The 17,930-nt window shown below is 41.2% G+C and overlaps 1 protein-coding gene across 1 annotated transcript; it reads left to right on the top strand.

Annotated features, from left to right (window-relative positions):
• Positions 1-272: 272 nt before the first annotated feature.
• LOC139665159 (fer-1-like protein 6) lies at positions 273-17,358 on the top strand (the record flags this gene model as incomplete). Its single annotated transcript, XM_071544137.1, has 18 exons — positions 273-400; positions 571-696; positions 835-880; positions 2,520-2,564; positions 4,106-4,203; positions 5,065-5,193; positions 7,251-7,391; positions 7,491-7,618; positions 8,306-8,476; positions 10,643-10,797; positions 11,538-11,680; positions 11,938-12,026; positions 12,303-12,401; positions 12,707-12,827; positions 14,225-14,345; positions 14,532-14,689; positions 15,292-15,392; positions 17,159-17,358. Coding segments are annotated over 18 exons (2,180 nt in total), but the record flags the coding sequence as incomplete, so codon positions are not given.
• Positions 17,359-17,930: the final 572 nt, after the last annotated feature.

Raw genomic sequence — 17,930 nt, 5'->3', positions numbered from 1 at the left:
TTACTAATGGTGTTCATGTTAACTGAGGTATTCATTTATACATTATTTAATAGTTTATAAAGATGACTATTAAATAATGTATAAATTAATACCTTAGTTAACATGAACACCATTAGTAAATGATTACCAGACACATTAGTTAACTGTTAATTAAGGGTTAGTCAATGCTTAATACGCATTAACAAACCCTTAACTTAGTGACCCTTATTGTAAAGTGTTACCATGAAAGGTACTATATAAATCAAGTTTCATTTGATTGTTCTGTCCAATAGGATTACCCCAGCACTCTGGAGAGACCGGCTCCACTGTAGCACTGACCAATCAGGACTTCCTGATCACTGTGGAGGAGGAAGCTCCGCCCCCAGCCTCGCCTACTCCAAAGCCAAAACCAGAAAAAAAGGTGAATGGAGAGACAACCAACACATACACACACACACATACACACAAAATCTATAATAACCCTGTTCTTATGAGGACATTTGGACCCAACAAGAGATTGAAAACCTTGACACATCACACATACATCGCTCTCTAACATTCTGTATGTGTGTATGTGTGTGTGTGGTCCAGGAATCCAGGAAGAAGAGCAGTCGTCGCTCCACCAAGCGAAGGAGGCGGACCATCGCTGACGAATCAGCCGAGTGCGTCATCGACTGGTGGTCCAAATACTACGCTTCTGTGGAGAAAATACAACAGGTAGCTCTGAGTGTGTGTGTGTGTGTGTGTGTGTCTATAGACTGATGGTGCAAGTAATTGGCTACACTTTTGTCTCCAAGGTACAACAAATATGAAATACGTATTTGTGTAAATAAAACCTATTCCCTCCTGTCCCAGGCCAAGCAGAAGGAAGGCCATCCATTCCCTCAGGTCTTTGACAAGGGTAAGAATGAACTCTTCTCAGGTGATGTCACCCTCCTCTGGCGGCCATCTTGGAGGTCCTCAGCTCTGTGAACAGCTGACTGTGTTTCTGTCGTCTCAACAGAATTGAACAGACGGTTAATTTCTGTCTGTTTCTGACTGAACTGATCATTTCATCACTGATCCATCTGATTGATTTAGTGTTTAGATAATGTCAGCTTGTTAGCTAGCTAACCATAGCATCTGGTCAGCTAACCATCACTGTCTTGTTAACACATCTGATTAGCGCACTAGCTAACGTAGCTAGTAGCAGCTAGCGTTAGCATGTTCACATTAACATCAGTGTGTTTGCCGGCTAGTTAGCTAGCTAACAGTTTGTTCAGGTTAACTGAGCTGACTCTTCTCAAGCTACAACTCTTCATGTTTTGGAGTAGAGACTAGGGCTAAAGACAAGACAGTTTACTGTGTCACAGTAACCTACATTTGGAACAACATGATCTCACACAAATACGTGAAATAAACACAAACTCTAAAACGGTGATTGACGTGCTGTGGATACATATTATGGGAAAATAACGTTTCTCCACCACAAACTGAAATACGTTCCGCCGCAACGACTTGAAATACGTCCCAAAAGTTGATTAACGGTTACATTTAGACAAGTAAATCAAGTTTGGTTAAGGTTAGGGTAAAGGTTATGGTTAAATTTAGGCAACTAAAACAACTTGATTAAGGTTGGGTAAATGGTTTGGGCATAAGTAAAACTTTAGTTAAAAATTAAAATGTGACTTACAGTTGAAATGTCCTTTGAAAACGCTGAGAATCAAACCCCGGTCGCCGGCATCTAAGGAAAACTCATACGCCCGTCCACCACCCCGACCACAACACCCTGACTGTCCGCTGTTCATTTTTTTTCTGTGAAATCAGTCTGATTTGGAAAGAAATCCACCTTATCACACTATTCACTTTTACTGAGAATGTTTCTGAATGGGTCTACAGCCACACCTAGACTGATCTGACAGAAAAACGTGAAATGAACATGACAGCAAATTACATGTTGGTGGAACACAAAGTGTTAAATTTACATTTTCCCAGCACTAAACGGTTACGTGAAGGAGACATGACTATAGACATGAAGTAGTGTCACATTGAAGCAGCATGGTGGATAGCCGTATACGTTTACCTTCAATGCCAGCAACCGGAGTTCAATTCCCAGCGTTTACGAAGGACATTTCAACCGTAAGTTACATTTTAATTTTTAACGAACGTTTTTCTTATTTAACCACAACCAAACCATTTCTCTAACCCTAACCCAAGTTGTTTTACTTGCCCAAACTTTACCATAACCTTAACCCTAACCTTAACCAAACTTGTTTTACTTGCCTAAATTTAACCCTTAACCAACCTTTGGAACATATTCAATTTTGGAACATCAATTCTTTTTTTGTTTTTTTACCTTGAAAGACGCCATCTTCATACAACTCTGTCAGTGCCAAATCAGTTTGATATGACATATGGACATACCCTGATGTATACTATGAATATAGGTCAGCTTAAAAATTGTATAAACTGTATTCTGTAAATGAAATGGTAAACTGGGTTTAGGCAGGTTTACCCTCCAATACATGCCTGATCCAAACACACATTGTTGTGTATTGCAGTTTCCCCGTTCCAAACCTTGCTCAGCGAGGGAGTACACTCCATGGGTAAGGACAAAAGTTCCAGCGGCCTGGAACTTTTTTCAGCCTCCATTGATTTGGAAATACATCTGTTTAGCCTGGAGGCACTGGGGACTGTTGGGGTCTTGCTGGTTTTAGTGGTTCAACCCTCTAGACAGATGGCTCTGGGTTCGGCTAGCTGAGGTTATGGATGTTATACTGTTGTCATGCTGGATGTTTGGCTCTTTCACTGCATGATCTGCCACTGCTGCCCTTCAGCTTCTGCGTTTTTAGATCCCTTTGATGGTGGAAAAAGTGGAGGCACTTCTCTGGTTGTGCAAGGATCTAAGGTTTTATTCCAGAGGGATCGACATGGTCTCCTTTGATATTCAGAGGATTTTTATTGCAACGTGCCAGTATTTGAAAAACATGTCACACATTATTATGAAAAGATTGATTGCACAAAATTGAAACAAATTACAGAAATTTTTAAATTATAGGGAACTTAAAGTGGAGATGAGCATTGGATAATATGACTCTGGTTTATTTGCATTTTACCTCAGACAAGATAGGACACTGCATTCAAGCCTGAAATTCACCTAGATTTGCCGTCCATCCATCCCATTCCCGTGAACGTGATATCTCAGGAACGCCTGGAGGGAATTTCATTACATCTGGCACAAACGTCCACTTGTATTCAAGGATGAACTGATTAGAATTTGGTGGTCAAAGGTCAAAGGTCAAGGTCACTGTGACCTCACAAAAGACGTTTTTTGGCCATAACTCAATAATTCATATGCTAATTATGACAAAATTTCACACAAATGTGTAATTGGATAAATTAATGTAATAATTCTGAATTGAACAGCACCACTTATTATTTCCAATGTGCTGACCTTCAAGTTCAGGTATCCTTTCATCGTCGTTCTCCTCCGTACAGCTGCTCTTATCACTGCATTTATTCTAATAGGCTCAAAAACATATGCGATTGGGTTTCTGCCTTGGATTGTGGGTCTTTCGATCTCATCAAAACTTTCAAAATCCTTTGTACCAACACTAAACTAGTCTGAACTCCAGTACTGTACTCACGCTTCCTAGTAAACACTATTTAATCTCCACTTTAAGCCTTTGTTGTTGTTGTTGTTGTTTTTTTGTAAAGTCCTTGGTTTAAATCGTTGTTTGACTAAACAGAACATTAGACCGCCTGGACCCTCCAGCCTTCACAAAAAATGCCACGTGAAAACCCATGTGAATTCAAAGCACATGTGCTTTTTGGACACACCTTGATTTTCATATGTGAAACTTTTTTTTTTCACATTGTATTTTGACATCACGTGAAATTTCAAATTCATAATAATTTAATTAACTTTACCTTCAGACTGACAGGCATCACAAGTCTCCCTGATACGTTTATCTAGAAGTAGTTTGACCTGTTTTATATTCTCCATCTGACTGAATGAATATTTCAATCCTGTTGATTTTAAATGTGCTACCATGTCATCCCAGCATGAAGAACAGTTCCCTCCCATGCCAGTGTGCTTTGTGTCATTGACTTTCATTGAAAATACATTTCTCGTGTGCTCCACCAGTCAGCGGCCCGTCAGACGGGGACAAGAAGAAGAAGCAGAAAGGAAAAGCAACTCCAGAACAAAGCCTGACTCTGCCTACTAAACTAGCTACACTGCAGGTACTGAATACACAAGTACTGTAAGTCCAATGAAGATTTGGGAGCGTATCTATGTTCCCAGGGTCCTATGTTCCCAGGGTCTTATGTTCCCAGGGTCCTATGTTCCCAGGGTCCTATGTTCCCCAGTTCGATATTCTGTTAACACACATTAACCCTCCTATTGTGTTCGGGTCAAATTTGACCCGTTTCAAGTTAAAATATTTCATAAATATTATCCAGTTTTTTTTTTATTGGAACAAGGCTTCAAAACAGCTATATAAACACAACAAAACCAATGATTATCATTTTATTTGATTTTGAAGGTCTCTAACCCTAATCCTACTAACCCTAATCCTAGAACTGGGGATCATAGGAATGACTCAGAAGATTTCACCACGCACTTTCACTGTTTTACCAGCCAACTAGATGTTTAGAGTAGAATAGGACTCAAAAATTATGGTTGGCTACCTGTAGACTAATGTACCAGACACAGATTACCTGGTAGTGAGAGGAGTGTGTAGGTCCAATCTGAGCAGACTGATCTGAGCCGCCATGTTGGATATTTATGACCCTGGAAAAGAAAAAAAGGATAGGGATGTGGCTCTTTTTTTTGTTTTTTGACTGGTAGGTTTCACTATTATTTATTAGCCGCAGTCTACAGTGAGTGTTTATTATTATGTTGGTCGATCACCACAAGTGTCACCAAAATCAAGAAGAACTTGTGATGGATTGCGTTTTCAAAATCAGTTTGGATTTTCAACGTCTTCTGCTGCGTCCCCAGCCTTAGTTGACCTTGTTTATTGAAGTCTCTCGGCAGTAGAAGTTGTTTGGCAGAGTGAAATGTTCAGATCTAGATGCTGACGCTCTCCTCCTCTTCCTCAGCTGTACAACAAGGAGCTGGAGGCGGTGTTTGGTCCGTTTAACGATTGGGTGAACACCTTCGAGCTGTACAGAGGGAAAGCCAATGAGGAGGAGGGGACTAACGAGGAGAGGTTCGTTGGCAAGTTCAAGGTGAGACACACACACAAACACACACACACTTTACCCATACCTTAGTATGACATACAGTGTGTATATATTTTTGGGATGGTCCTAGTAGAGGTCAAACCCCTAACCCTTGCTCTGTCCATTAAGATACAGAACTACTTGTCTTGGTCTTTTCTGTCACATCTTATTCCTACAAACAAGGGTGGTGATAAACCTTTTCTAAAAAGTTAGAAAAGTAGGTTAATGACTGGGAGGTTGCTGGTTAAAAACCAAAGGCTAGTTGGGGAAACCTACTAAAATCTCAAATTAAAAAAGGACAAATATGACAGTAGTTGTTGCATGGATTGGAAGGAGAATGCAACTCCATGTTCCCAGTGATTATTGGTGTTTCCAAAATGTCATGAGAAAGTTTACAGATGACATACTGCTTTACGTCAGCGGTTCTCACATGTTTTCATGTCACAGACCCTCAAATAGACACTCATTAGGCCATGTACTCCCATCTGATAAGATTCCCACACTGCGAGCAACAGGATCACCAAGCCAGCGTCAGTCCATCCATCTCCTACAGAGCTGAGTGACAGGGAAACTTTTCGCCGTTATTAACTGTCAACAGCCAATCAGATTTGCGAGCTTCCTCGTTTCCCAACCAATGTGATTTAGTTTCATGAACAATGGTTCAAATTGGACAAGAAGTTGATTCCAGCCGTTCAAAGCTTCCCAGTTCTCTACAACTTTTATTTAAAAGACGACAAGAATAAACTTATCAGAAACAAAGCTTGGAGAACAGTTGATCCATCGTTGGGTCGAAGGAAAGCTCTTAAGGAGTTGTTTTTTCCTTTATTAGATCAATGTGGAGAGAGACAGGGAAGATTGGGATGACATGCAACAAAGATCTGGATTTGAACCCAGGATGTTGTGTTTTTACATGGTACACACCTTAGCCACTGAGCCTCCAGGACGCCCTGCTCTGAGGAGTTTTATTGAGCTTTTTCTGTTTAGCTTTGATTAATGCTACCTAATTAGCGTTTGCTAGCTAGTAAGTAAAGTTATTAAAGAAACAGAGAAGCAAAAACATAAATTGCCTGTTCAAAATGTTGTAGCTGCAGATGGCTACATAGAGAGCCTAAGTCCCTCCCCTTCCGGTGGACCACCATGGGACCTTATTTCGGAAAAAATATGTATGGTAGTCAATGACGAAAGACAAATAATTGTTTGATCCCGTTTCCCGTTTGTCAATTTAAAAGATAATTTTGCACGTCAAGAAAGTCGCAGTTTGTCGTAAAACTGTTGAAGTATAAGACTGTGAAAATACGTAATTAGAAAGACTACACACCCAAAAGTCACGTAAGTGACGTCATAACTTTCTCTCTCCACAAGCTGCCCAGAGCCGCTGAAGCTCAGTCCCTCTCAGATAGCAGTAGTATTATACACAACCTGGAAGGTAGACAGTAAGAACAGATTTAAACTGCTTTAGGATGGTTTTAGTACAGTGGTACGTACAGTGGTACATTAACGCCATGCCTGTGTGTTTCCTATGTTTCCTTCCATGTTGGTGTCGGTGACGTATATTGTGCGAGACGAGAGATGTAGTTCACTGAGCGGTTTCACACAAAACTAAACGTTATTTTACTGTTTTACGTCAAACTGCGACTTTCTTGACTTGCAAAATTATCTTTTAAATTGACAAAACATCATATGTGTAATTCATGGCACAATTCAAAAGGGATCAAACAATTATTTGTCTCTCGCCGTTGACTACCGTACATATTTTTTCCGAAATAAGGTCCCATGGTGGACAGCGGAAAGGAAGGGAGGGAGGACTCTCTATAGATGCAGTCAGAGTCTCTGGCCCCGCCCACAATCGTTGAGAACGTTGAGTGACACATTGACCGAGTTGCTCTCAGTGTGAACACATGCACTTCCTGTACAGCAGGGGATTTTTCCCAGGAAAGAGCTACCGGACAAATGGAAAACATTTCATGAACTGTTGCATCACTGTTGTGTTTGGGGAGCTTTGGGAGCCTCTGGCTTATATTCATGATGGATCCAGTCCAGTGTGTGTCTGTCCTCCGCTGCAGGGGCGATTCTGCCTGTATAAACTGACTGAGGATGACGAGGAAGACGGGGAGGAAGGCCCCGACTCGGGACACTTCAGAGTCAACAGAGGAATCCCTCCGAACGGCCCGATGAAGGTCCTCATCCGGGTTTACATCGTCTCTGTGAGTCCTGCTGTGCTCTATTTTACTATATTGTCTTATATTGTATTGTATTCTGTTCTATTGTCTTCTATTGTGTTCTATTCTCTCCTCTCTCCCCAGGCGTCAAACCTGCACCCAGCGGATTCGGATGGGAAGTCCGACCCCTACATCGTTGTGCGGCTCGGCAAGAAGGAAATCAAAGACAGAGACAACTACATCCCGAAACAGCTGAACCCTGTGTTTGGAAGGTAGACAACCGACCGACTGACCAACTGATGACTGACTGACTGACCGCCTGATTGACTGACTGACTGACCGCCTGATTGACTGACTGACTGATTGACTGACTTGACTGACTGACTGCCTACATCCTAAAATAACCTCTGTGTTTGCAAAGTAGAGAACTAACTACTAAATTAATAACTAATAATAATAATACATTTATTTTATAGAGTGCTTTTCAGGGTACTCAAAGACACTTTACATAAGTTAGAATGATCATAGAAAACGACACAATAAAAACATATAACACACAACATTAATCACACATTAAAAGCAGTTCTGAAAAGGTGAGTTTTGATTAGTGATTTGAGCTTTTTTGACTGATTGACTAACTAACAAACTATTAAAAGTAAATTCAAAGTTACCTCTTGCTGCCACTTGGGGTCGCCAACTTCCAAAAATTGTGTAGTATATCTCTGAACCATGTGTTTGGAGGGTAAATAACTAAGTATTTGACTGACTGACTAACTAAATACTCAACAGCTGAGACTTAAGTCAAGATTGAAATACATAAATAAATCAATCAATACAACGACTGGATCTTGTGTTTGGTCAGTAAACCCAGACAGCGATCAAACTATCAAAGTTTCAAAAAGCTCAGAAATGCGTTATAAGTTTCTTTCCTCTCCTCTTCTCCTCCTCCTCTCCTCCAGGTCTTTTGAGATCCAGGCGATGTTTCCTCAGGAGTCTCTGTTGTCGGTATTGATCTATGACTACGACACGGTGGGAGGAGACGACCTGATCGGAGAGACTCGTATCGACCTGGAGAACAGATTCTACAGCCGACACAGAGCGACCTGCGGCCTTCCTACTGAGTACAGTCTGTGAGTCTGGAGGTTTCCTTCAGTCTGAACCAGAGAGAAGTCCACTTTGTTGTATTTGTTATGCCTCCGCGACAGCTGTGGCCAGAGGCATTATGTTTTCGGGTTGTCCGCCCGTGGGTACGTCCGTACGTCCGTCCCATTCTCGTGAACGCGATATCTCAGGAACGCCTGGAGGGAATTTCTTCAAATTTGGCACAAACGTCCACTTGGACTCAAGGATGAACTGAGTAGATTTTGGTGGTCAAAGGTCACTGTGACCTCACGTCCGTCCCATTCTCATGAACGCGATATCTCAGGAACGGCTGGAGGGAATTTCATTACATCTGGCACAAACGTCCACTTTGACTCAAGGATGAACTGATTAGAATTTGGTGGTCAAAGGGTCAAGGTCACTGTGACTTCACAAAAGACGTTTTTGGCCATAACTCAAGAATTCATATGCTAATTATGACAAAATTTCACACAAATGTCTAATTGGATAAAATGATGAAGTGATGACATTTTATATCCAAAAGTTCAAAGGTCAACTTTACTGTGACATCATAATGTTTCGCTTACCACTGTAGCTGAGAAAACGATCTTGGGTCATTCTACAAAAACGGTGGAAGTGCTGTCACTTACTTTTGCAGGCGCCAAAATCCTTTAAGTTGACCTAATAATAATAACGTTGTCAGCTGTGATCTTTTCCATGTGATTCTAACAGGAGAGAGGACAGAGTTCACACTAGATTCGTTTCACTGGAAACATTAGAAATGACAAAATAAAGTGCAGAAACAAAGTAAAGTCAGATTCCTCTTCTCACTGTGAATGGATCCACAGTTTGTCAGTTTACGTCAGAGGTTTGATTCTCTGCCGGAACCCGAGACCGGCCCAGCCCGTGGCCCGGGGATGGGTAGGGTAGGAATTTCCCCTCCATTCCTCGGGCCAGTCTCGTGGTCAGATATAATGTCTTTTTTTTTATAATTGGGGTGGGGAGTAAGCTATTTGGTGTGATAATCATAATGTTATATGTAGGCCCTGGATATATATACTGTATATATATAGGCATGTGCAAAGGCTGCTCGGGTTTGTTGAACCAACTGAAACAAGTTTCTCTTCCGTGTCGCTATTCATTAAGATACGGCTCCGACCTACCTGAACTCCCTCATTCAGGTCTACGCTCCCTCCCGCTCACTACGCTCTGCCATGGAGCGGCGCCTGGTGCTGCCACCACAGCAAGGCCCTAAGTCTCTAGCTAGACTCTTCTCTTCTGTGGTTCCCCGGTGGTGGAACGAGTTGCCAAACTACATTCGATCCGCAGAATCCCTCTCTATCCTTAAGAAAAGGCTAAAGACCCAGCTCTTTAGCGAATACCTCCTTTCATAAAAAATAAAAAAAAAAAAAAAAAAATTTTTGATGCACTCTACGCATTACCTCATAGCACTACCTTGTAGCACTCCCTCGTAGCACCTATGTCCTGTTGGACCAGAACTTAGCTTGTTGCACTGTCTCGTAGCACCTTTGTCCTGTTGGACCAGAACTTAGTTCTATAGCACTTACTCTCGTTGTTCTCTCCTATCTAGAAACTTGCTTGTGTTGTATGCAAATCTCATGTGTAAGTCGCTTTGGATAAAAGCGTCTGCCAAATGTGAAATTGTAATTGTTGTAATTGTAAGATCCCATGCGTAATTCTGAACAGATTTCTGTCATTCAAATTTCTCTGTAATCCGCAAAGTCCGATTGTTAATTCCTTGTCAATTATGTTTTTCTCACCAGTCAATCAAAGGTTACGATTTGAAATCAGCACCACTCGCTTTGTGAGTCCTTTGCAAGAGGAAGCAGGCTGTTCAGTAAGATCCCACACGGAACTCTGAACAGATTTTTGTCATTCAAACAACTTGGAATTAGTTGCCTTATAAACAGCCAACTTACTAAGAAAATTTCAGTTTTAAACCGGGCTCGGGCCCATAAATGCAGCCAATGGGACGGCCCGTGCCGGGCTCAGACAGAACGTGCACGGGCTCGGGTCGGGTCGGGCTTGTTTTTTTGGGCCCGATCTAAGATCTGGTTTATGTTGATCCAGTTTCTTTTGCTGATGGAGACACAAAACATTCTATATTCCCATACTATATAAAAGTTACCCTCTCTCTCCCCGTCTGTCTGTCCCTCTGTCTGTCCGTCTGTCAGTGATGGGTATAACGCCTGGAGGGACAGCCTGAAGCCGTCGGAGCTGCTGTCCCAGCTGTGCAGAGACAGCAGGCTGGACGGGCCGCACTTCAGACCGGGACGCATCACTGTGGCCGACAAAGTCTTCACCGGCAAGACGCTGTTCATGGACGAAGGTACGGAGCGGACAGGGAGGTTTAGATGTGACACCGCAGCCTGTAGTCCAGTCCTCCAGGACCTTCACCAGAGGACAAGATCGTTTTAGTTCAGGTGTCCTGGTGGCTCAGTGGTCTAAGGCTGTGATTCTCAACCTTTTTCATATCAAGGACCCCTTATTAAGTACACATTAAGGCCATAGACCCCCATTTGATGAGATTTTGTCTCTCTGACTCAAATCTGAGAATATTTTTATTGTCAGATATGATTTTGTCCAGAATTCCATGACTATTTGTATTGTAGGTAGAGAGATAACAGTGAAACTATGACCAAAACAGTCATTCTTTAATTGTGTTAAATTCTAGTGAACTAAATAATGGTGAAGTTTAACAATTCATCAATTCGCTGGGGACCCCCTGGAACCCCCTCAAGGACCCCTGGTGGTCCCCAGAGCCCACGTTGAGAACCACTGGTCTAAGGCGCGTACCACGTCCTGGGTTTGAATCTGGTCCGGGACCTTTGTCATCCCCCTCTCTCTTTCCGATGTTTCCTGTCTCTTTCCACTTATAATAATGATAAAAAAATATATATATATAGTTTTAGTTCAATTTTTGTTTTTTCACAATAATAACCTTGTTGTGTGGTGTGCGTATGTGATGATGATGATGATGGTTATTATGATGATGGTGATGATGATGATGGTGTGTGTGTGTGTGTGTGTGTGTGTGTGTGTGTGTGTGTGTGTGTGTGTGTGTGTCAGACCAGCCTGTGGAGTCCTATGAGCATCTCTCTCTGAAGATCCTGCACCGCTGGTCTGAGATCCCCGCTGTCGGCTGCAGGCTGGTGCCAGAACACATCGAGACCCGCACTCTGTTCCACAAGGCCCGGCCCGGCATGGACCAGGTACTGGACCGGACCGGACCGGACCCTGCTCCGTTACATCAAATCTAGATGTCTTGAGCTTCATTTTCTACACATTTTCCTGTAATTCAGCCTGACATGTTTGGTTTTCTTTGGAAACCTTGAGGTCTGGACTAGAATTTAAAATAAGGTTCAGTGGGTTTGAACAAAGCTCGGCTGAGAAACATGTATGACTGAAAACTATTTTGTGACTCTCATCCTCTCTCTGTGTGTGTGTGTGTGTGTGTGTGTGTGTGTAGGGTCAGGTCCAGATGTGGGTAGATATGTTTCCTATGGACTTGCCTCATCCTGGACCTTCAGTGGACATTTCCCCACGCAAACCTAAAGGGTGAGAGCTCCCTGTGACAAAATTGGTTGTTGTATTTCGTAAATTAAGCAGCAATTATGTTTTGATTAGTTTATTAACCAAGTGTGACAACTAAAAGCTAAACAAAAAGTGAAAATAGAGACTTAAAATAACCCTAACCCCATTAGTATTTTAGCCACTTTGTTGGGTCATCATTGAATGCAGCATATGCCAACTGATCTGTATGGAGCCTCAAACAGTATTTCTTTCTGAACAGCCTGTAATGTTGTGTGTGTGTGTGTGTGTGTGTGTGTACAGGTACGAGCTGCGTATCATCATCTGGAACACGGAGGATGTGATTCTGGAGGACAGCAACTTCCTGACCGGACAACAGTCCAGTGATATCTATGTCAAAGGGTGAGGACCTGCTGTGTGTGTGTGTGTGTGTGTGTGTGTGTGTGTGTGTGTGTGTGTGTGTGTGTGTGTGTGTGTGTTTCATGTTTTCACTTCAGTTGAAGGATCACATGGTCTTCTATGGATAAACGGTAAAATGGATGGTGGTCCAGTTCAAGACAAGTGCTGAAGTGTTGGAGACATTTTGGAGCTTTGAACTCCTTACTGTTGGTTTCTACTATTGATCTCAGTGGAAGAGAGACACAGAAATAACCAATTTTCCCTATTCTCTCTCTCCCTCTCTCTCTCTCTCTCTCTCTGTCTCTCAGCTGGTTGAAGGGTTTTGAGGATGACAGGCAGGAGACGGACGTCCACTACAACTCTCTGACCGGAGAAGGAAACTTCAACTGGCGCTTTGTCTTCCCATTCAGCTACCTGCCTGCTGAGAAGGTACTGAGAGACAGACAGGCAGACAGACAGATAGACAGACAGACAGACAGACAGGCAGACAGACAGACAGACAGACAGACAGACAGACAGATAGACAGGCAGGTAGTAGATAGCAGACAAAACACCCTGATCCTATCCTGGTTCCAGACTCCTGAATCTCGTCCCTCCACTCTTCAGATTTTGTGGAGTGATTCGGAGAGTCTGGTGTTTCCCTCGCCAACGGCTTGTTCTCTCTCCGAGAAATAATCGAGCCAATCAGAGCCTTTGTGGGCGGGACTAGAGTCAGTGACGTTTCAGATACGACAGTCACTAGTGATTGGTTCGGGGAAAATCAACCCCGTCACTGCAGGAAAGAAACGCTGTCACCATGGGTAGAAACTTTGTCACTGAAAGTAGAAACTTCGTAAAAACTTTTCGTCACCGAAGATAGAAACTTCGGCGAAACTTTGTCACTGAAAGTAGAAACTTCGTAAAAACTTTTCGTCACCGAAGGTAGAAACTTCGCAGAAACTTTGTCACTGAAAGTAGAAACTTCGTAAAAACTTTTCGCCACCGAAGGTAGAAACTTCGCAGAAACTTTGTCACTGAAAGTAGAAACTTCGTAAAAACTTTTCGCCACCGAAGATAGAAACTTAATCACCGAAGGCAGAAACTTAATCACCAAAGGCAGAAACTTAATCACCGAAGGCAGAAACTTCGTCACTGAACGTAGAAACTTAATCACCGAAGGTAGCAACTTCATCACTGAAGGCAGAAACTTTGTCACTGAAGGTAGAAACTTCTCAGAAACTTTATCAGTGAAAGTAGAAACTTCTCAGCAACTTTGTCACTGAAGGCAGAAACTTCGTCATTGAAGGTAGAAACTTAATCACTGAAGGTAGAAACTTCGCAGAAACTTTGTCACTGAAGGTAAAAACTTCATAGAAAGTTTGTCACTGAAGGTAGCAACTTCGTCGCTGAAGACAGAAACTTCATCACTGAAGGCAGAAACTTTGCCACTGAAGGTAGAAACTTCGTAGAAACTTTGTCACTGAAGGTAGAAACTTCGTAGAAACTTTGCCACTGAAGGTAGAAACTTCGTAGAAACTTTGTCACTGAAGGTAGAAACTTCGTAGAAACTTTGCCACTGAAGGTAGAAACTTCGTAGAAACTTTGCCACTGAAGGTAGAAACTTCGTAGAAACTTTTGTCACTGAAGGTAGAAGCGTCATCACCACGGCAAAATAGTCATCACTGCGGGTAGAAACATATTTCTTGGGGTAGAAACGTCATTAATGTGGGTGATTGCTTTTTTAAAAATGGGGGGAATTGGGCCATTTATGCTGCACAGTTTTCCTTTGAGGTTTTAGACTCGATTTTAAATTCTCTCTCTCTCTCTCTCTCTCTCTCTCTCTCCAGGTCGTAGTGGTCAGGAAGAGAGAGAGTATTTTCTCTCTGGATAAAACAGAGCAGAAGCTTCCTGCCGTCCTCGTCATGCAGGTCTGGGACTTTGAGAGGCTGTCCTCCGACGACTTCCTAGGTGTGTGTGTGTGTGTGTGTGTGTGTTATCAAAGACTTGTAAGTTTGTTGCGTGGACATCATCCGGTGTAATATGCAGGTCATAACATCGCTGTGTGACTGCTTGTCTAAGCTTGTCTAAGTATTTCTGTATTTGTCTTACTGACTGTGTGTGTGTGTGTGTGTGTGTGTGTGTGTGTGTGTAAAGGCACGGTGGAGTTGGACCTCCACAGTTTCCCTCGGGGAGCGAAGTCGGCAAAGTCGTGTAAGGCGGACATGTTGAGCGACGGCCTGGACAGAATCTCCATCTTCCAGCAGAAGAGAGCCAAAGGCTGGTGGCCCTTCAGCAAGTCTGGAGAATTGACGGTGCGTGCACACGTGCCCCCCACACCCCCACACCCCCCCCCACACACACACACACGCACAAACTCAAGTCCTCATCCCAAGTTAGCCCCTTGAAAAAGTGGGAAGCTGCAAAATGTCCTCAGATTGGAGGATTTTCGCAAGCTTGCTATCCTTATGAGGACATTTGGACACAGACACACTGGTATCAGTGTGTCTGTATACATCCATACAGTATGTATAGTACAGTATATTATAGTATAGTTATAGTACAATAAGGTGGAATGGAAATAAGTCTTTTTGACTTTATTGTGTGTTAACTATATGTGTGGTTGTGGCCTAAGGGCTATCAACTTTATGTATATTTCAAAATCTGTCAAATAAAATCAAAGTATATTACAGTACAGTGCAGTATATTATATTTCAGTGTAGTATTGTACTATAGTGTAGTACAACAAAGTACAGTATAGTACAAGGAAACCACCATGAAGTGAAAGAGGAGGCAGGGTTTCATGGCACAAAACACACTGATTCATACACACCGACACAAACACTTGTGGAGAATTTGATTGACAGGCGTTGAAAGTGTGATTGACAGGTGTGTTGCGTGCTCTGAACCCCACCAGGGGAAAGTGGAGGCGGAGTTCCACCTGGTGACAGGAGAGGAGGCGGAGAAAAACCCGGTTGGCAAAGCCCGCAAAGAGCCGGAGCCGCTGGAGAAACCCAAGTAAGAACACAGAGTTCAGCAGTCCAGTGGATCTACTACACACCTCATACATGATGAAGTAGATGCTATGTAACATGACACTAAAAATTATATATTGCACTACACAATGAATGAAAAATATATTAATGATATAATAATAATAATAGAAAAAGAAATACCATGCTATGGAAAAAATGCACATGCTATACTCCGACATACATATTATGACAAAAACAGCGGGACATATGTCTATATGTACACGCATAAGTACACATGTAATGTCATAAAAAAAAGACATATTATACTATGACATAAAAAAGGCATATTATAACATGACAAAAAATTACATAATATAGTAGGCTATAATATAAAAAAAGACATACTATACTATTACATGGTTGACAACATGTCAACATTATTTATTAACATTATTTTCACCTAGTTTTAGTTAATAAATTATTGTGTATTGTGTTGGCGTATGGCTCCCTCATTGTTACTTCCTTGAGCCGGACTGGAACAAAGGCATAACATAAAATATCATAACAACAGTATAACATGGAAATGAAAATTATATTATACTACTAGATAAAAAATGGCATACTATGCTATGAAATAAAATGTGACATACAATACTGTGACTTAAAAAAAGATGTAATTAAAAATGCCATACTAACCTATGACGAAAAGACATACTAAACTGACATAAAAAAAATGCCATACCAAACTATGACATAAAAAAAATGGCATACTAAACTGAAATAAAAAATGCCATACTAAACTGAAATAAAACATGCCATACTAAACTGACATAAAAAATGGCATACTAAACTATGACACAAAATATGACATACTAAACTATGACATAAAAAACTAGAAGGGCACTCGGAGAGCGCAGACCTCTGCCAAGGTTTGTGCTATTATTGCTTGTTCTTGAGTCGGATCCGGATCCGCTCCAAAATTTAATGGGTTCTTCCTTGGCCCTTCCACGAAGTTTCATGAAAATCGGGCCAGTAGTTTTTCCGTAATCCTGCTAACAAACAGACAAACAAACAAACGGCACCGAAAACATAACCTCCTTGGCGGAGGTACTAACACCATAAACTGACAAAAAACTGACATAGTAAACTGACAAAAAATGCCATACTAAACTGACAAAAAAATGCTATACTAAACTATGACAAAAGAAATGCCATACTAAACTGACATAAAAAAAAGTGCCATACTAAACTGACATAAAAAAAAAAGTCATACTAAACTGACGTAAAAAAATGCCATCCTAAACTATGACAAAAAAATGCCATACTAAACTGACGTAAAAAAAATGCCATACTAAACTATGACAAAAAAATGCCATACTAAACTATGACAAAAAAATGCCATACTAAACTGACGTAAAAAAATGCCATACTAAACTATGACAAAAAAATGCCATACTAAACTGACAAACATTTGACATAACAAACTGACAAAGAAAATGGCATAAAAAAGGCAATGAAAACTGACAAAAAAACCATGATAGCAGCCTGAGAAAACAGACAAAAAAAATGATAAATTACAAAAACGATTAAAATGACAGACTAAGCTATGACATAAAAAAATGACATACTAAACTATGAAAAAAAAAATTGACATACTACAGGAGATAAAAAATGAAATACTTATGAATATACAGTATACTAATGAAATAATGCCATACCATGTTATGACGTTAAATGGGATTTTGTGACATAATTATATACTGTAATAGGACATAAATAAAAACATGCTAATTATTTTTCACCCCCTAGTCGTCCGGACACGTCCTTCTCGTGGTTCGTCAACCCATTCAAGTGTTTCTTCCACCTGGTGTGGCGAAGCTACAAGAAATACATCATCATCGCTCTGGTCCTCCTCATCACCGCTCTGTTCCTCGCCCTGCTGCTCTACACCCTGCCAGGGGCCATCTCCCAGAAGATAGTCAATGGATAACACACACACACACACACACTAGGCTACAGTGTATAACACTGTGTAACACAAATGACCAATCACCTGCTATTCTGTCAGAGTAAGAAATTAACTGTTTTCAGAGGATATTTTTTGCCTCCTTTATGATTTTTAGGGGAATTTTGGTCTTCTGGCCCTTTTCATGGCTATATTTATTAAACTATAAAATAATACATTCACATTGCATATTGGCAAATAAACACTCAACTTGTACCACTAATAAACACTAATGTGTACCACTTGTAAAACTACTGCTTTTAACTTCTTTCACCCTGCCTGACTTGACTGACAGGTGTGGAGAGTTTGACTGACAGGTTTGTTGTCTGCGGTAAATTATTATTTACTTTTGTTTTAAAAATAAACTTTGTTGTCTTTTCAACGTTTCTACCTGTTGTATTCATATGAATAAAATACCTCTGACCAGAGATGTGGAATAAATGTATACGCTTGCCATCATTAGGATTTATTTTATCTTACTTTAAAAAATGAAAAATAAAACAGTAATTTCAGAATTCCATAAAACAGAATGCACTGATAAAAACAAAGTGGAATAAAATAAAATTAACTGACATG

This window comes from Centroberyx affinis, unplaced genomic scaffold (assembly GCF_046629955.1).
Source record: "Centroberyx affinis isolate AG114_WGS23_722 - 3 ecotype Tasmania unplaced genomic scaffold, CSIRO-AGI_Caff_v1 ptg004471l_1, whole genome shotgun sequence".
Lineage (NCBI taxonomy): Eukaryota > Metazoa > Chordata > Actinopteri > Beryciformes > Berycidae > Centroberyx > Centroberyx affinis.
The sequence above is the reverse complement of the archived record's forward strand: the minus strand, read 5'-3'. Positions and strand labels throughout refer to the sequence as shown.